General features: G+C 32.5%; 1 protein-coding gene and 1 pseudogene across 1 annotated transcript; both read left to right on the top strand.

Moving 5' to 3' along the window:
- The first annotated feature begins 4,175 nt into the window (after positions 1-4,175).
- Positions 4,176-6,132, top strand: LOC112098263 (annotated as a pseudogene).
- A 9,521-nt stretch (positions 6,133-15,653) lies between these two features.
- On the top strand, positions 15,654-17,166 carry LOC112098389 (NAC domain-containing protein 92-like). Its single transcript, XM_024184611.1, has 3 exons — positions 15,654-16,035; positions 16,142-16,410; positions 16,818-17,166. The coding sequence occupies exons 1-3, from the start codon at positions 15,894-15,896 to the stop codon at positions 16,944-16,946; spliced, it is 540 nt and encodes a 179-aa protein (XP_024040379.1). The 5' UTR covers positions 15,654-15,893; the 3' UTR covers positions 16,947-17,166.
- Positions 17,167-18,652: the final 1,486 nt, after the last annotated feature.

The raw sequence follows: 18,652 nt of genomic DNA, 5'->3' as shown, positions 1-18,652 counted from the left end.
CTAGATTTTCAGATATAAGTGCATCCAGATCCAGATTTTTTTGTTATTCCTGCACACCATCACCAAAGTGAGGGCATGGGCTTGAGTTCCTTTTTAAGAACTCTAATATAATTATTAGTATATAATTGGGTAACGGTAGGCATCTATCCTTAATGTAAGTAGGACCAAATATCCTTTTAAATTTTCGTAAAGGTAGAAATTCAGACTTTGTTATAATGTACTTGATTTAAGATGATGTTGGTGATAAAATTTGGGGCATATAATCAGAGTGTAACAGGCATACAACAGCCCCATAACCCAACTGGTCTTTGCAAAATATGAAGAGAAAATTCAAAGGACAAGAGTAGAATGAGAAGATATTAAAAAACGAGCATGAACTACCTTATTAATTGAAAATCAACTCAGCTATCATTTAACCTACCAACAGAGGAGCCAGCTCCTTTAAAAGCCCAATTGAATCATATTAAAATGAGCTAATTAGAGATTAAAACATGATCTTATCGAGAAGAGTCTCATAGTTGACATGTGTATATCCCTAAAGAGGCCAACAAACTGAATTTAAATGGTCAAATTACCTAAAAACCCCACATGAGGAGGGAAATAGCTTATTATAGCTTGCCATGTGTCTAAAAAGACACTAATTAGATGTTATTTCCTTATATAATGTCAGGTCAGTCTTAACAAAACAAGTTCAGCTTCTTCCCAGCAACTCTCAATTTTTCTCTGATACTAGGGTTTCAACAAAACAAGCACCCTCTATAATACTCACTTAACTTGACCGTTGGAATGTCATTATCGGCCACCATCGACGTCGTCTCTAACGACTGTTTTATCTTATTTTTAACATTGTCACTGTTTTATTCATCCACCAAAGTCTGTTATGAGACGAATCATCCCTCACCATTAATCAAATTGCCCTTCAAAAATATGCTCTCATAATATTTTTGGGTTGAATCAAAATCAGACCGAAATAGATGATCATAATATATCTTTTCTGTAAATAAAAAAATATTTTTATAGTTATATATATATATATGTGTGTGTGTGTGTGTGTGTGTGTGTGTGTGTGTGTGTTGAGCTAAGCCAAGAAGAGTTTACTGGTTACTACTATTAGCACAAACCTCTAACAAATTCAAGATAAAAAACTGACTTAGAGGGAAAGTGATGCATACTTTTGTAAATGTTCGTAATTAGAAAAGTTTCATTTTTGACCATTGTTGTTATCAAAAAGTTTTGAAGGCAAAGAGAGTCTCACACCTTTAGACTTATCCAATCCAAACAAATTTCCTTCGAAGACTGAAAGAGACATGTGGTTGCTTTTCCACGACTGATCAAAGACGGAGATGCTTTATTCGGTTGCAATAATTCAATCATGACGTAAACCAAGGTACTTTTATGATATATATTAATTTTGGAGATTTGTACTGATAATTCAAAATAGAGTGATGATACATGTACAAATTTTTATATAAATTTATTTTGTATAATTTAATGTGACATTAATTTATTGGTTGAATGAAAATATAAAATAATAGAAATAAATCATGTGGGTCAAGAAATATTTAATTCAATTAATTTTATCATATCACATCAATTTGTACAAAAATTTATGGTTATATTATTACCCTTTAAAATATAATTATAAAAGTAGTTGTCGTATAAATTTCAAATTAATAAACAATCATGAACTCTAGCAATGGAAAACGAAAAATGGTATGATGTATTCACGGATGGATGAGGGAACTATAAAATTCGTTACAATTTTATTTTTGAACTTTATAATTTAGAAAATGATTTTTCTTAGTTACATTTATTGTAACTTACGATCAAAATTTTCATTTTTCAGTGTAAAAATAAGTAACAAAACAATGAAACTAAGTGAATCAATGGATGGATTTTACTTAACTATAAATTAAAGAGACTTTAAAAAATAATGTCAACTTAATTAGAAAAATTCTGGATAATTTTACGGATACATGCTAACTATAAATAAAGCCTTGAGTTAATGGTGGATTTTATTATCTCATCAAATTTAAAATCCCAAGTTTGTTTCTCCTTAAATAAATTTGTATAAAGAAATAAACATTTATAAATATATCCTAAATATTAGTGGATAAAATAAATTAATAAATAGTGAAGAAAGTGGACAGCTGGTCCGTTGAGTGGAATTTTTCAAGAAGCCATATTAAATTTTCACTCAAGTTTTTTGTTTGCCTCCAATAAATTTATAATTTGTTCCTGTTGGCTTTAAAAATTAACAAAATAATAGATACAAAATTACATTTTAATCATCAAAACCAGCACATAAACTAAAATTGAGTATAAATACCTAGAAAAAATGAAAATCCCTCGCTAAATAAAATCTAACCCCGCCTCTGGCTCTTCCACCCTGTCTGAGGTTATGTACATCATCACAGTACTTATTGTTCATCATCACCCTGTCTGGAGTGCCGTCATCGGCCATCAGTAGCGCTAATGACTGTTATCTTTTATTTAATTTCAGGGCCATCCCGATTTTGTTCATTCTCAAAAAGTTGTTACGAGACGAATCACCCCTCACCATCAACCAGACCATCCCCCCGAAAAACTAGCTTTTATAATATTTTTGGCTGAATCAAAATTAGATCAAAACAGATGATCACAATATATTTATCTCTAAATATTAATAGATTTTTTTATTGTAATATACTTATTAGTGTTTGAATATATATATATAGAGAGAGATATTCTAATTCAGAATTTTAAAATATGGGAAAGTAAAAATTTTTAAATTATAAACTTTTAAAACTGTGTAGTTTTAAAATTTTTTCACACTTTAAAATTTTGAACAAAAAAACTATTATATATATATATATATATCTCCAGATCCTTTGACTCGAGCTAAGCCAAGAAGAGTTTGCTGGTTTAACGCTATTAGCACAATAACAACCAACAAAATTCAAGATAAAAAACTAACATAAAAGGAAGAAATGCATACTTTCGTTAATATTCGTAAATCGAAAATTTTCATTTTTGACTACTATTTTGTTATCAAAAAGCTTTAAACACAAAGAGAGTCCCACACCTTTAGACTATCCAATCAAACAAATTTCCGGCGAGGGCTGAAAGGAGACATGTTGTTGATTTTCCACGACTGATCAAAGAAGGATATACTTTGTACTGTTGCAATAATTTAATCATGACGTTTACCAAGGTTAAATTTGTAATGACAATTTAAAATATAATTATAAATATAGCAGAAGATTCTAGATTTACCTGAAGTAGTAGAAGATTCTAGAATTCCCCTTAGTCAAATAACCTCACAACAAATACTATGACAATGTTAACGGTTTTTTTAATTAATGGCAACCCCATGTAAACATGTTTTTCATTAATTTTATAAATAACAATTATTCTATATAGTTTTAACGGTTATTCGGTTGCATTTTATAAAAAATATTTAAATAAAAAAAATATCAGGAAAAATGTTGAAGACACTGAATACTAACAAAAAACTGATAAAATGAATTGTACCAATATATGATTTTAGAGTATTGAGTGTTATAATTTATGTTATCAGTTTTTGTCAAACACCAGTACTAAGAGGATGAGGATGATGGTGTTGAACCAATAAGAGGATGATGGTAGGGTCTCAAGTCTCAAACCATGTGGGTAAGAAGCTGTTAGCCTGATACTTTTTATAATTTTCCACACTATTTTTGTCACTTTGCTCATTAGCTGAACTTCAAGTAAATAGTTGATTATTCGTAGGGTTATTTCCATATTATTTTTATAATTTTCCACTCAGAAGTTGTGAGAACGTACAGTTAACACCGTTGGAGAAAAAACCGAAGGTTGTCTCACTGTAGCAAAACGCGTCATGGGAATGTAGAGAGTTAACGCCATCACTCTTTGATGGTATAAAATAAGTACCATGATCACCTACTCGATCACCGAGTGACATGATCACACACTCACACTCACTCTTTGGGTCTCCCTCTCCCAGAGCAAATTCCTCCCATCTGACCAGGAAGGGAGAGATACCACTGTGACTATTCTGACTTAGAACAGTCTTGGGGGGTTTCATCAAACCCCTATCAGCAATTGAAGAAGTGGTTACTACTCTCATTTTCCTTTGAACTTCTTTCTATTGTTAAAAAAAGAAAAAAAAGAAAAAAAAAAAGAAAAAACGAAAAGAAAAAGAAAAAAAGAAGAGAATCTGAAATGGAGAGTCATATGGGGCAGGGGTACAAGTTCCAGCCATCCGATGAGCTAAGCGTCAGTCTTCTCAAGGAGAAGAGGCTTGATCCCCATTTCTCATATGGTCCTATCAAGGATATTGGTCATATCTGCAGCCTAGAGCCAGAGGACTTAGCAAGTATGTATATGTAATTTTTTTTTACCTTTCCCTTTAACCTTCTGTACTGAAAGATTTTACCAGCTGAATTAATTGGCATGCACCTTATATTATTTTTATGATGCAGCGGAATCAGAAACTGAGTCTGAGGATCAAGCTTGTTACTTTTTCTATGAACCTCATTACAAGTACAGGAACAGTAACCGTGTCCACCGAAGAACAGAAGCAGGGCAATGGAAAATTACTAGTGAAGATTCCCAAATCGAAGCTAGTAACCGCCTTAGTGGCACCAAAAAGTTCTTGACTTTCTACCGTCGGAGTCCTGGTTCTAAGGTACCAGTTAAGACCGACTGGGTTATGCATGAGTACCACGTCAAGGACGATCCCAGTTATGAGGTATGAGCCTAATTTGTTTTTGTCACTCACTTGAAATTTCATTTTTTTTATGCATTGTTATATCTTTGGATGTATGATAATAAGGCTGGTTCTTCTTGATGATTGAAGTGATTAATTGGTGAAGCATGCCAGATTACTGTGTCTATTGGAGATATATTAAGATTAGTTAAGCAGGCAGTCTTAAAGTGTATATCTTTGTTGCCTATTACTTAAAACATTAATGGGTAGGATGAAAGAAATTGTGACGTTATTTAAAATGCAACCACAAATAAGTGTCCCAAAGCATTTGCATGACTTGATGAATGAATCTGTTGTTGTATGGTGAGTGGCAATTCTGGCAGTGCCAACGAATACCTGAAAATTAATTGATAGTGCATTATTCCTTATTTTGGTCTTGCCTTTAATTCATGCAGAAGGAATTTGTTCTGTGTTGCATCAAACGAAAACGGAAAAAGAAGAAGAAGCGTGGTATTTCGAAAGCTGATGGAGGGGAACCAAGTCGACAATTGGTTTCTCCACCTCAGCAATCACCTAGTGACCGTCCGATTTCGGATGGAGTTCATAACACTCACACTGTCCCTCAGCAGCAACCACAGAGTCACAATTCCATTTATTATCCTGGAAATCCTACATTACAAAACACTGTATACCCGCGGTCAATAACAAATGACGCCCCAACCCAGCTACCACAAATTTACCATTTGATTTCTAATAGAAATCATAATGCTGAAAGTATTCCTACAAACCAACCAAATCAAAATTCGATTTCTTATCTTGGAAATCGCATTGAAGAATATATGTACTCTCTCACGAATCCTACTCAGCAATTAATTTCTGCTAGAAATTATACTGAAGGAAGTATTCCCATAAACCAGTGGCCACAGCCATATTACAATATGAATTCTCATTCTGGGAATCAAGTTGAAAACGGCTGTCCCACAAACCCCCTGCTGACACCAGATAGCTATTTGGAGTCGCAGGGACCACTACATCACCCTTTGGTGATAAGTAATTTTGCTGGAAAAAATTTTCAGGAAGAATGTCTGCCACCTGGAGAAATCAAGTCATACGGTGGCTACAATAGGCTAAATGATGCCTCTTTTTCTGCAGTGCAGACACCAATTTCTCAAGAACAAGAATTAAAATATTCTAATAGTTCTTCTGATAATTGCAATTTTTCTGACTGTCAAGTTTTCAGTGATGATTCCCCAAGGGCTTTCCAGGATGAAAACTCTCGCGGAGAGACTGGACAGACCCTTACCCCTGATTTTGACCCATCAAAGTCTGATGGAGAAGCTTCAACTAATGCTAATGATAGTAGTGACACAAACACTGCTGACGACGAAGCGTTGGTAAAAGAACTACTACTTAAGAAAGATGAATGTCTCCGAATTGGAGAATTCAAGTTAGACGGTGGCAACAGCAGGCTAAATGACGCCTCTGTTGATAATTGTGATTTTTCTAACCATCAAATTTCTTGTAGTGAGCAGGTAAATTACCTGATCAATTCCCCAAGGGCTTTTCCAGATGTAGTCTCTCTAGAAGAGCTGGAAAAACCCTTCCCCCTCACTTTGACCCATCAAAGTCAAATGGAGAAGCTCCAGCTTGTGCAGAGGATAGCAATGACACAAACATTGCTTACAACGATGCATGGATAAAACAACTACCGGAGAATTTTGCTTAAGTAGCAAAATTTAAAACAACAATCAAATCCTCTTAGAGGTAATATTGCCAAATCTACTATATATCTTTATGTGTGATAATGCTTCACTCACGTTTTATTGTATTCTGTACGCTGTAATCTTAAGTAGCATGTAAACAACTATGAAAAATCCTCCTTAGGAGGAAAGTACTGTAATTTTAAGCAGGCATGTAAACAATTATGAAATCCTCTTAGGAGGAAAGTACCTTAATCTTAAGCAGCATTGTAAATAACTATGAAATCCTCTCAGGATGAAAGTACTATTATTATTGATAATGTGATGTTATCTAGTAATCTTTGAGACTCGTTACATACTAACGTAATTGTTGTTTAGACTGATTGGATACTCCATTTGATCTGTATCTAGCATCAGTGTAGCGTAAGGTCGAGTTTCTCTGTCCTTTAGTTCTTGTTGGGTTCGTATTTGATCATATGTGGAACACTGAAATCTCACCATCCAATCCGAGCAAATTACTTCCTGGAAAAGGGAACGAGTCTGTGAGGGAGCAGGGAAGGTCAATTGTAACTGTTAAATTAAAGAAGGAATCCAAAATTAGAAGAAAATGGTGTAAACAAAACAAAAACTTAGAAAATGACATAAAACTTGTAAATTGACATTAAATTTGAAATTGAACAATAAATGTGTAAACCATACATAAAACTAGTAAATTGATAAAAAAAATTGGATAAATTAATGATGGAGTTGTAAATTAGAAGAAAAAAGTGTAAACAAAACAAAAACTTAGAAAAATGACATAGAACTTGTAAATTGACATTAAATTTGAAATTGAACAAAAAATGTGTAAATTACAAATAAAAATAGTAAATTGATGAAAAATGGAGTAAATTATTGATGGATTGGTAAATTAGAAGAAAATGGTGTAAACAAAACAAGAACTTAGAAAAATGACACAGAACTTGTAAATTGACATTAAGTCTAAAATAAAAAAAAGGGGTAAACTACACATAAAATTAGTAAATTGATGGAAAATGGGGTAAATTAATGATGAAGTTGTAAATTAGAAGAAAAAAGTGTAAAGCAAACAAAAACTTGGAAAAATGACTTAAAACTTTAAATTTACATTAAGTGTAAAATGAAACAAGAAAATGTGTAAATTGCACATAAAACTAGTCAATTGATGGGAAAGAGGGTAAATTAATGATGAAGGTGTAAATTAGAAAAAAATATATAAACAAAACAAAAACTTGGAAAAATAATTTAAAAACTTGTAAATTGACATTAAGTGTAAAATAAAATAAAAATTGGGTAAACTACACATAAAACTAATAAATTATTGGAAAATTGGGTAAATTAATATTGGAGTTGTAAATTGCAAGAAGAACTTGTAAACAAAACAAAAACTTAGAAAAGTGACATAGAACTTATAAATTGACATTAAATTTGAAATTGAACAAAAAATATATAAATCACACATAAAACTATTAAATTGATGGAAAAACTGGTAAATTAATATTGATGTTGTAAATTGTAAGAAAAACTTGTAAACAAAACAAAAATTTAGAAAAATGATATAAAACTTGTAAATTGACATTATGTGTGAAATGAAACAAAAGATGTGTAAATCACACATAAAGCTAGTAAATTGATGGAAAAAGAGGTAAACTAATGATGAAGTTGTAAATTAAAAGAAAAAAGTGTAAACAAAACAAAAATTTAATAAAATAACACAGAACTTGTAGATTGACATTAAATATGAATTGAAAAAAAAAATTTGTAAACCACACATAAAATTAGTAAATTGATGGAAAAAGAGGTAAATTAATGTTGGAGTTGTAATTTGCAAGAAGAGTTTGTAAACAAAACAAAAACATAGAAAAATAACATAGAACTTGTAAATTGACATTAAGTGTGAAATGAAACAAAAAGTGTGTAAATCACACAAAAAACTATTAAATTGATGAACAAAAAAATAAATTAATGTTTGAGTTGTAATTTGCAATAAGAACTTGTAAACAAAAATAAAAACTTAGAAAAATAACATAGAACCTGTAAATTAACATTAAGTGTGAAATGAAATAAAAAATGTGTAAATCATATAAAAAGACTAATAAATTGATGGAAAAAAGAGGAAATTAATGATAGAGTTGTAAATTAGAAGAAAAAAAATGTAAACAAAACATAAACTTAGAAAAATGACATAAAACTTGTAAATTGATATTAAGTGTGAAATAAAACAAAAAATATGTAAACTACACATAAAACTAATAAATTGATGGAAAAATTGGTAAATTAATGCTTGAATTGTAAATTGCAAAAAAAAACTTATAAACAAAACAAAAACTTATAACTGTTACATAAAACTTGTAAATCAACTTTAACTTGTAAATGTTGGATAAAACTTGTAAATCACACATAAGATTAGTAAATGTAATTTGAAACTTGAACAAAAAAGAGTAATTACCTGATACTTAGGTAACATGTGACCTATTTATTTAGAATTAATAGTAGATATTTTTTATTCATATCTAACGGTCCACGTCCATTACGACATCAATGCTGTAAATTTAGTTACGGCATTATAGAATGACCCATATATATATATATTAGAGAGCGAATTAAGATTCTAAATTATGTTTTAAGACAGATCCGACCCGCTTTTCAACATATACTACTCCCGGTGGTTCATTTGTGTGTGTGTGTGTAAATTTATTGTACAATTAAGAAATTTGTCAAGATCTAGCTTTCATGGTTAGGAGTAGCGTTTCTAAAATTTAGGTCAGAGGTTCTAATAATATTAAAAAAGATAAAATTTGAAAATCAATCTCTAAAAGATAAATGAGTTGAATTTTTTTTATTGAAATCAAAATAAAAAAATAGATTTCACAATCACTAGAATGATTTTTCTTTTTTGGTATTTTAGCTTGTCTCTTACTTCAATATGGTCAAGATAAATAAATAAATAACCAATCAAAATTATCATTTTGTCAAAAGTAAATACAGACTCCTTTATTTACTTAAAAAAAAACACTAAAGACATAAAAACATAAATTTAATACACTACAATACTGCATTAATGATGCGTTTGGTGTGGTGCACTATATTTGATAGAATGTATTCAATAATGCAATACCATAGTTGGTAGAGTATGGATTGTATTATGTATTAAATAACTCACCTCTATAATACTCACTTAACTTGACTGTCAAAGTGTCATTATCATCCATCACTGACGCCGCCTCTAACGATTGTTTTCTCTTATTTTTAGGACTGTCACAGTTTTGTTCATCTACAAAAATCCCACCATCAACCAAACCACCTCTAAAAAACAAGCTCTTATAATTTTTTTGGGCTAAATCAAAATCAGATCGAAATAGATGATCATAATAAGTCTTTTCTGTAAATAAAAAATATTTTTATAGTTATATATGTGTGTGTGTGTGTGTGTGTTTGTGTGTGGTGTGTGTTGTGCGCGTACGCATGCGCGTGGTGTGTGTATGCACGCACCCAGTTCTCTAGATCGTTTGACTTGAGCTAAGCTAAGAAGATATTGAGATCTTTTACCTCCAGGAACTATTCCACACACTGATTTCTTTATCAAGAATGATTAACAAGTTTATTAGGTATCAAAACGATCTAAAACAAGAAATAAAAATACCACTAAGAAAGAAAACACAGAGATGATTTATAGAGGTTCAGCCATTACAACCTACATCCTCTTTGAGAAATAGGGCTATGATTCTTTTATGAATGTAGAAAACAAGGCTCAAGCCTTTTCAGAGATTACAAGGATTAACATGTATCACGAATTTCAGTCATCAAGGCCCTTTTATACAAGCTTAGAAGCTCCTAGAAACCTATCTCAAAAGTTTGCAAAACGTTCTCGGTTTGTTGCAGCTAACCCCAGAATTTTCCCGCTTCTTTTAACTGACTGTAATTGATCCCCCATGTGCTTAACATAAGTATCCCAAAACAACAGTAGTGAGTTGCCGTTTCAGTTAGTGTGTTGTTAGGAGATCACGTGTCACACACGTGCTTCACTTAATGAATTCTCTTTGACATGGGATGATTGTAGTACAGTCATGATAAGCTTCTATCTGACATGTCATCTTATGCTAAGTCTTATGGCTGACATTGTCGTTTGCCTTGCATACTGAATTCTGGTTCACACTTAACAATCTCCACCTTGAACCTGAATTCATGCATATCCAGAGCTCATTCTTCTCATCACTCTGCACTCCTATATTGTGTAGATACCAGCTAAGTCTTACCTGGTCTTAAACTTAACTGTTGGAATTGATTTGGTCAGCATGTCAGCCATGTTTTCACTGGTATGGATTTTCACTAGCTGTATAGTCCCCTTAGTAACTTCAAGTCTGATGAAGTGAAGTTTGATATCTATATATTTGGTCTTTTCATGATGAACATGATTTTTGCTTAGGCAAATTGCACTTTCACTGTCATAGAAAATCTTTATTGTTGATTGTTCATGCCCCAACTCATTCAATATGTCTTTCAGCCACATTGCTTCCTTGAAGGCTTCTGCTGCAGCTGTATACTCAGCTTCTATAGTTGATAGGGCAACTACACTCTGAAATGCATATTTCCAGTTTTTGGTGCATTGGTTTACAGTGAATATGAATCTAGTGAGAGACCTCTTGTTGTCAAGATCTCCTACATAATCAGAGTCAATATAACCCACTACTAAGTTTTCATCTTGCCTTTTACCCCCATACAACAGACCATAGCTTGATGTTCATTTCATATATCTCAATATCCATTCTACAGTCCTCTAGTGCTCTTTACTAGGGTTAGCCATAAACATGCTGACTACACTTACAATAGAGGAAATATCTGGTCTGGTTAATACCATTGCATACTTTAGACATCTTATTGCACTTGCATAAGGTACTTTTGCCATCTCAGGCTTATCTTGTTCTGTTGTAGGGCATAATTGGCTTGATAATCTGAAATGTGGTGCTAGTAGAGTCTGCACATCTTTGTTGTTTGTCATTATGAATTTTTCTAGAACTTTGGTAATATACTTCTCTCGAGATAAGAATAAAGTTCTATTTTTCTTGTCCTTTTTCAATTCCATCCCCAATATCTTCCTTGCTGAACCAAGATCTTTCGTATCGAATTCATGCATCAGCTGCTACTTCAACAACTCTATTTGTTTCATATCTCTGCATGCCAATAACATATCGTCAACATATAGTATCAGATACAACATGTCACCCTCATTTACTCTTTTAAAGTAAACACAACAGTCAAAGTTGCATCTTTGGAAATTCAGCTTTTGCATGTGGTTGTCAAACCTCAGATACCATTGTCTAGGTGACTGTTTGAGGCCATATAGAGACTTCCTCAGTAAATAGACCCAATTTAGTCTCTTTAAATCAATAAAGCCCTCAGGTTGGTCCATCACAATCTCTTCTTTAAGTTCACCATGCAAGAAAGCTGTTTTGACATCCATCCATTCAAGATGCATGTCATAAACAATCACATGTGAGAGTATTAATCTGATTAAAGTATGTCTAACAACTAGGAAGAAAACTTCTATAAAATCAACCCTCTCTTTCTCTTTCTGTGTGAATCCTTTTGCAACCAGCCTGGCTTTGAACCTTTTTGGCTCAACACCAGGTATTCCTTCATTTAGCTTAAATATCCATTTACAGCTCACTGTCTTCTTACTTTCTGGTTTCTTTATTAGTTCCCAAGTCTAGTTCTTTTGAAGAGATTCCATTTCCTCCTACTTGGCTTTAAGCCACTGAGATGAGTGTTGGCTTGCAATAGCTTCTATATAACTTTTTTGTTCTTCATTCTCTAATTCATTTGCTTCTGTCAGGGCATATGCAATTAGATCATCATATCCCAACCTCTCAGGTGCTTTCACTTTTCTCTTCTCCTTATCTCTTGTGAGCTGATAATCTTAAATAGAGCTTTGGCATATTGGTTGTTCAACAGCTTCCTCTATTCTCTCTTTTTTAGGGTTATTAATATCTCTGACATCTGCATATTTGTTTCTAGTCAGCTCCACCTCAAACTGTAATTCATCAGGGCTCGACACTTTCTGTATTCTTTTATCAACATGTATATGAGATCTCAACATTTCAGCTTCATTAAAAACTCCATCCCTGCTAATTATATACTTTGGTGGTTGTAGATCAACACACCATAGCTTGTAACCTTTAACCCCTTCAGGATATCCTAGAAAGGCACACTTTAAGGCCCTGGGTTCAGTTTACCTTGTTTAGTATGAGCATATGCAATACAACAAAAAATCAAGTTTGAATAATCACCTAATTTCCCTAACCACATCTTATAAGGAGTTTTGAAATCTAAAGTTGTAGGAGGGCTTTTATTTATAAGGTAACAGGCTGTATTCAGTGCTTCAGCCCACAAGGTTTTTGGCAGCTTTGAATGAAATAACATGCACCTAACCTTCTCTATTAGGGTCCTATTAATTCTTTCAGCTAGCCCATTTTGTTGGGGTGTATGACTGACTGTTCTATGCCTCAAAATTCCACTCTTTGTGCAAAGCTCATCAAACTATTTATTACAAAACTCCAAGCCATTATCAGTTCTAAGAGCTTTAACCTTCATGTTTGTCTGTGTTTCAATCAACATTTTCCAATTTTTAAAGCTCTCATAAGCTTGATCCTTACTTTTTAACGGGTAAACTCAGACCATCCTAGAGTAATCATTAATCAAGGACAAGAAGTAATTAGCTCCACCTAGAGAGTCAATTTGTGATGGTCCCCACATATCTGCGTGAATGTAATCCAAAGTGCCTTTAATTGAATGTACTGCAGTTTTAAATATAGTTCTTGAGGACTTGCCTAGGATACATTCCTCACAAAACCCTAAAGCACTTATCTTATCCCCTTCTAGAGCTCCATGCCTTTCTAGTTCTTTCAACCCCTTCTCATTTATATGCCCCAACCTCAAATGCCACAAATATGGTTTAGTATTCAAATATAAATGATAGAAAATATACTCAAACTGTAAATAATAGAATATATAGGACTTATGTTTTAAAATTTTAAAGCTTCTATTTTTTTTTTCACTTTTCAGCAAATAAGTGGGAGTGCAAAGTAATTTACCAAATATTAGGGGTACCGTGCACGCAGGGCACCATAGCTTAGTCCGTTACATTTATTGTAACTTACAATCAAAATTTTCAGTGTAAAAATAAATAACAAAGCAATGGAATGATGTAGATCAATGGGTGAATTTTACTAAGAGTGGAGCTAATGCTATTGGTACCCTCTTATTAAACTTTTAAAACCCCTATTTTCTAAAATTACATTTAAGGACAAATGTAAACATACTATATTCTCTTTCTAAAGTACAAACACGCCCATACCTCGCATAAGTACAATTTTTCACTGTTTACAATTTCTTGGCATTAATCATTAATTCCATTCCAAATATCAATGAATTGTTCGAATCTCAGGCATCCAAAAAACCAAAACAAAGTGTTATAGACCCAACAATCTTTTGTTTGAAAAATCTCATAACTATCCAATGGCTTAACATAAATTAAGGAGTGGACTAAAAGGATTTATAAAACGGCAAAATTGCAAGAGAAAAAGAATTCAAGAGATGGACTGGAAATTGCATGAATGACGAGACCAAAAGCATGATATGAGATAGGTGGCAGAAATATTTCCGATATTTATTGTGGGTTATTGCAGAGAAAATCACATGTAGAGGAAGGGTAGTTTTGGAATTAAAGTGGGTGCCAATAATAACGATAAATTTTCTATTATTGTTCAATGCGGTGTATTTATAATAGGGGTTTTAAAAGGATATTTGAGGAGTGCCAATAGCCCTACTCTTTTACTAATTGTAGATTAAAGAGACTTCAAAAAATAATGTCTACTTAATTAGAAAAAGTCTGGACAATTTTACCAAGACATGCTAACTATAAATAAAACCTTGAGCTAATGGTGGATTTTATTATCTCATTAAAGTTAAAATCTCGAGTTTATTTATTTTTAAATAAATTTGTATAAAGAAATAAATATTTATAAATATATCCTAAATATTAGTGGAAAAAATAAATTAATAAGTAGTGAAGAAAGTGGACAGCTGGTCCGTTGAGCGGAATGTTTCAAAAAATCCATATTAAATTTTTACTCAAGTTTTTTATTTGCCTCCAATAAAATTTATAATTTTTTGTTCCTGTTGGCTTTAAAAATTAACAAAATAATAGACACAAAATTACATTTTAATCATTAAAACCAGCACATTAAACCTAAAATTGAGTATAAACACCTCGAAAATTTTCTAAATAAAATCTGCCCCGACCTCTGGCTCTTCCAGTCCGGACTATTCATCAGTGAAATTAAAATAATTAACGTGCAGAGAAAGGGGTTGAAAGTAGTAGAAGATTCTAGAATTCCCCTTAGTCATGTGACCTCACAATAAATACTTCGATAATTTTAGCGGCTTTTTTTTAGTAGTTATTAATTTTTTAATTATTGGTAACCCCATGTACACGTTTCTCATTATTTTTATAATTAACGATTATTCTATGCAGTTTGATAGTTTTAACCCTTATTCTGTTGTCATTTTACAATTTTTTTAAAAATAAATATTAGGAAAAATATAAAGAAACTAAATGCTGACAAAACTTGATAAAATAAACTATAACAATTTATGATTTTAGACTGTGAATTGTTATAATTTATTTTTTAGTCTTTTGTCAAATCTTTTCAATTTAAATTACAGTGTTTAAATATCAGTACTAAAAGGAGGAGGAGGAGGATGCTAGGGTCTCAACTCTCAAACTATGAGAGTAAGAAGCTGATAGCCTATTAATGTACCTTTGGTTCAGTCGGAGAACCTTTACATTTACAATGTTGAGTGTAATGGTTCAAATCTTCATAAAAGTATTTATGGAAGTTATTTACAATCTTCCCTCAATTATCAAATAATTGAGTAGAGCTAGTTTATCCCTCACAAAATGTGAGTGGAGTGGACAACCCTTGAATATTTGAGAGGGCTTAAAGAATTTAGACAACAGAATCTGTTTATAAATATTAATTGTAATACCTGATGTAATAACAGTGAATCTGTTTATAAATATTAATTATAATACCTAATGTAATATCAGTAAAGTCTTGTATAACAGTATTAAAAAAAAGAAGAAGCTAATAGCCTATTACTTTTTACAATTTTCCATATTATTTTTGTCACTGTTCGTTGTGTGCCCTTCAAGAAACTGATTCCTTAGTCTAGTCATTTAGAGTTAACAGTAGCACAACGCGTCATGGGAACGCAGAGTTAACGCCTTCGCTTTTTGATTGTATAAAATAAGTAACATAATCACCTACTCGATCACCGAGTGACATGATCACACACTCACACTCACACTCACTCTTTGGGTCTCCACTGTAACTGTTCTGAATTAGTACCAGTCTTGGGGGGTTTCATCAGATCACTACCAGCAATTGAAGAAGTGGTTATTGTAAAAAAAAAAAAAATCTGAAATGGAGAGTGGGTATAAATTCCAGCCATCTGATGAACTAATCCTCCGTCTTCTCAAGGAGAAGAGGCTTAACCCCCATTTCTCACATCATCCTATCAAGGATATTGATCATATCTGCAGCCTTGAGCCATGGGACTTACCAAGTATGTATATGTAATTTTTTTCTTTTCTTTTTCTTTCTAAGCTGTTGCACTGAAGAATTTTTCCAATTGAACTAACCGGTACGCGACATATACTTTTATGATGCAGCGGAATCAAAAACTGAGTCTGAGGATCAAGTTTTTTACTTTTTCTATGAACCTCGTTACAAGTACAGGAACAGTAACCGGGTCGACAGAAGAACAGAAGCAGGGCAATGGAAAATTACCAGTAAAGATTCCCAAATCGAAGCTGGAAACGGCCTTACCGGTACCAAAAAGTTCTTGACTTTCTACTGCCGTGGTCCTGATTCTAAGGTACCAGTTAAGACCGACTGGGTTGTGCATGAGTACCATGCCAAGGACGACCCCCGTTATGAGGTGTGAGCTTCATTTGTTTTTGTCACTCACTTGAGAGTTCATTTATTTTATGCATTGTTATAGCTTTGGATATATAATAATAAGGCTGGCTCTTCTTGATGATTGAAGTGATTAATTGGTGAAGCATGCTGGATTGTTGTGTCTATTGGAGATCTATAATAGGATTAGTTAACCTGGCGTCTAAAGTATATATCTCTGTTGCCTGTTACTTAAAACATTAATGGGCGGGATCTTCGCATCAAGATGAAAGAAATTGTGACGTTATTTAAAATGCAACTACAAATAAGTGTCCGAAACCATTTACATTGCTGTTTGATGAGTAGCAATTCTGGCAGTGCTAACGAATATCTGAAAATTAATTGATAGTGCATTATTCCTTATTTAGATTCTGCCTTTAATTTATGCAGAAGGAATTTGTTCTGTGTTGCATAACAAATGGAGAAGCTTCAGCTTATGTAGATGATGGCAGTGAGACAAACACTGCTGACAACGATGCATGGGTGGAAGAACGTTCTGTAATCTTAAGTAGCTTGTAAACAATTATAAAATCCTCTTAGGAGGAAAGTACTGTAATTTTAAGGAGGCATGCAAACAATTATGAAATCCTCTTAGGAGGAAAGTACCGTAATCTTAAGCAGCATTGTAAAGAACTATGAAATCCTCTTAGGAGGAAAGTACTATTATTATTGATAATGTGATGTTATCTGGTAATCTTTGAGACTCGTTACATACTAATGTAATTGTTGTTTAGACTAATTGTATACTCCATTTGGTCTTGTATCTAGCATCTGTGTGTAACATAAGGTCAAGTTTTTCTGTCCTTTAGTTCTAACTGGTTTCGTATTTGATCATATGTGGGACACTGGAATCTCACTATACAATCCGAGCAAATTACTTCATGGAGAAGGGGACACGTTTGTGAGGGAGCAGGGAAGGTCAATTGTAACTGTAAAATGAAAGAAGGAATCGGAAATGGTTGTCAATCGTGGGGTCTTAAACTGCTTGGGCAACTCGTCCCTACTTCCATTTATTATTATTTTTTTGAAAAATTATATTTATCCAATAATTATTGTCAACAAATAACTAGGAAAGTTAAAGAAATTTGATGAGGAATGCTGTATATCAATCAATTTTCAAATTTTTAGTTTGTATTAGGAGTTTTTCTTTCCAAATAAAATTTATTTTTCTATCTTGAGGTTAATGAATTTAGAGGAATATATACTTATACACAATATAAATTTAATATTGTGAGATGTACAAAGTTCTGATTAATTTTTCAAGTCTTTGTCTCTTTATTATAATTTGAACTCGAGTTGTCGGCTAAATAGAATTGGTTGAAAATCACCTAATTTGGGACTCTTTTTTCAACAAATTGCTGCTAAAAAAAAATAATAATTGGCTTATGACGAGTTACATGTTTTCTGGCAGACTAAGGCGCATGCCAATTGGGTATGGGATGTTACAGGTGGTAACAGTGTTCAATGCACCAAATTACTGCTAGCAGTGTGGAAATATGGCTGCAATTCTTGAAATTGGGAGTATATGGAGCAGAATTTTCTTCAATTTGACTCACTATAGCTCCTCACCACACGCATATATTTCACTGTTGTGTCCTCGTAGACGTCTCATTCAATAATGCAGACATTGTTTTTAGTCAAGGGATAGACAAGAAGAAACCATTGTTCTCGTCATTAATTCTTTTGAGGAGTTTATATGATGTTGGGTAAGGGTTCATTTGAGCTTATAGGTCTGATCTGTAGAAGCTTCTTCATTTGTATACTAAATGGTACACACACACACAAATTTATTGTACAATTAAGAAATTTGTCAAGATCTATCTTTCATGGTTAGGCGTAGTGTTTCTAAAATTCAGGTCATAGGTTCTACTAATATTTAAAAAGATAAAATTCGGAAATCAAACTCTAAAGGATTAATGACTTGAAATTTTTTAATTGAAATCAAAATAAAAAATAGATTTCACAAGTACTACAATGATTTTTTACTATTATTTTAGCTTGTCTCTGATTTCAATATGGTCAAGATAAATAAATAAATGACCAATCAAAACTATTATTTTGTCAAAAGTAAATACCAACTTCTTTATTTACTTTTAAAAAAACACCCAAGACATAAAAACATAAATTTAATACACTACAACACTGCATTAATGATGCATTTGGTGTGCCACGTTATATTGGATTGTAACGGATTGTAATAGATTATATTGTATTGGAATGTATTA

The sequence above is a fragment of the Citrus clementina genome, unplaced genomic scaffold, assembly GCF_000493195.1.
Source record: "Citrus clementina cultivar Clemenules unplaced genomic scaffold, Citrus_clementina_v1.0 scaffold_5, whole genome shotgun sequence".
Lineage (NCBI taxonomy): Eukaryota > Viridiplantae > Streptophyta > Magnoliopsida > Sapindales > Rutaceae > Citrus > Citrus x clementina.
The sequence above is the reverse complement of the archived record's forward strand: the minus strand, read 5'-3'. Positions and strand labels throughout refer to the sequence as shown.

Bases quoted from the DNA above. Each gene is read 5' to 3' on its own strand.
- LOC112098389 (XM_024184611.1), top strand. From the start codon at position 15,894: ATGGAGAGTGGGTATAAATTCCAGCCATCTGATGAACTAATCCTCCGT. The intron at 16,036-16,141 runs GTATGTATATGT...TTTATGATGCAG, and splicing joins TGAGCCATGGGACTTACCAA to CGGAATCAAAAACTGAGTCT. The intron at 16,411-16,817 runs GTGTGAGCTTCA...TAATTTATGCAG, and splicing joins AGGACGACCCCCGTTATGAG to AAGGAATTTGTTCTGTGTTG.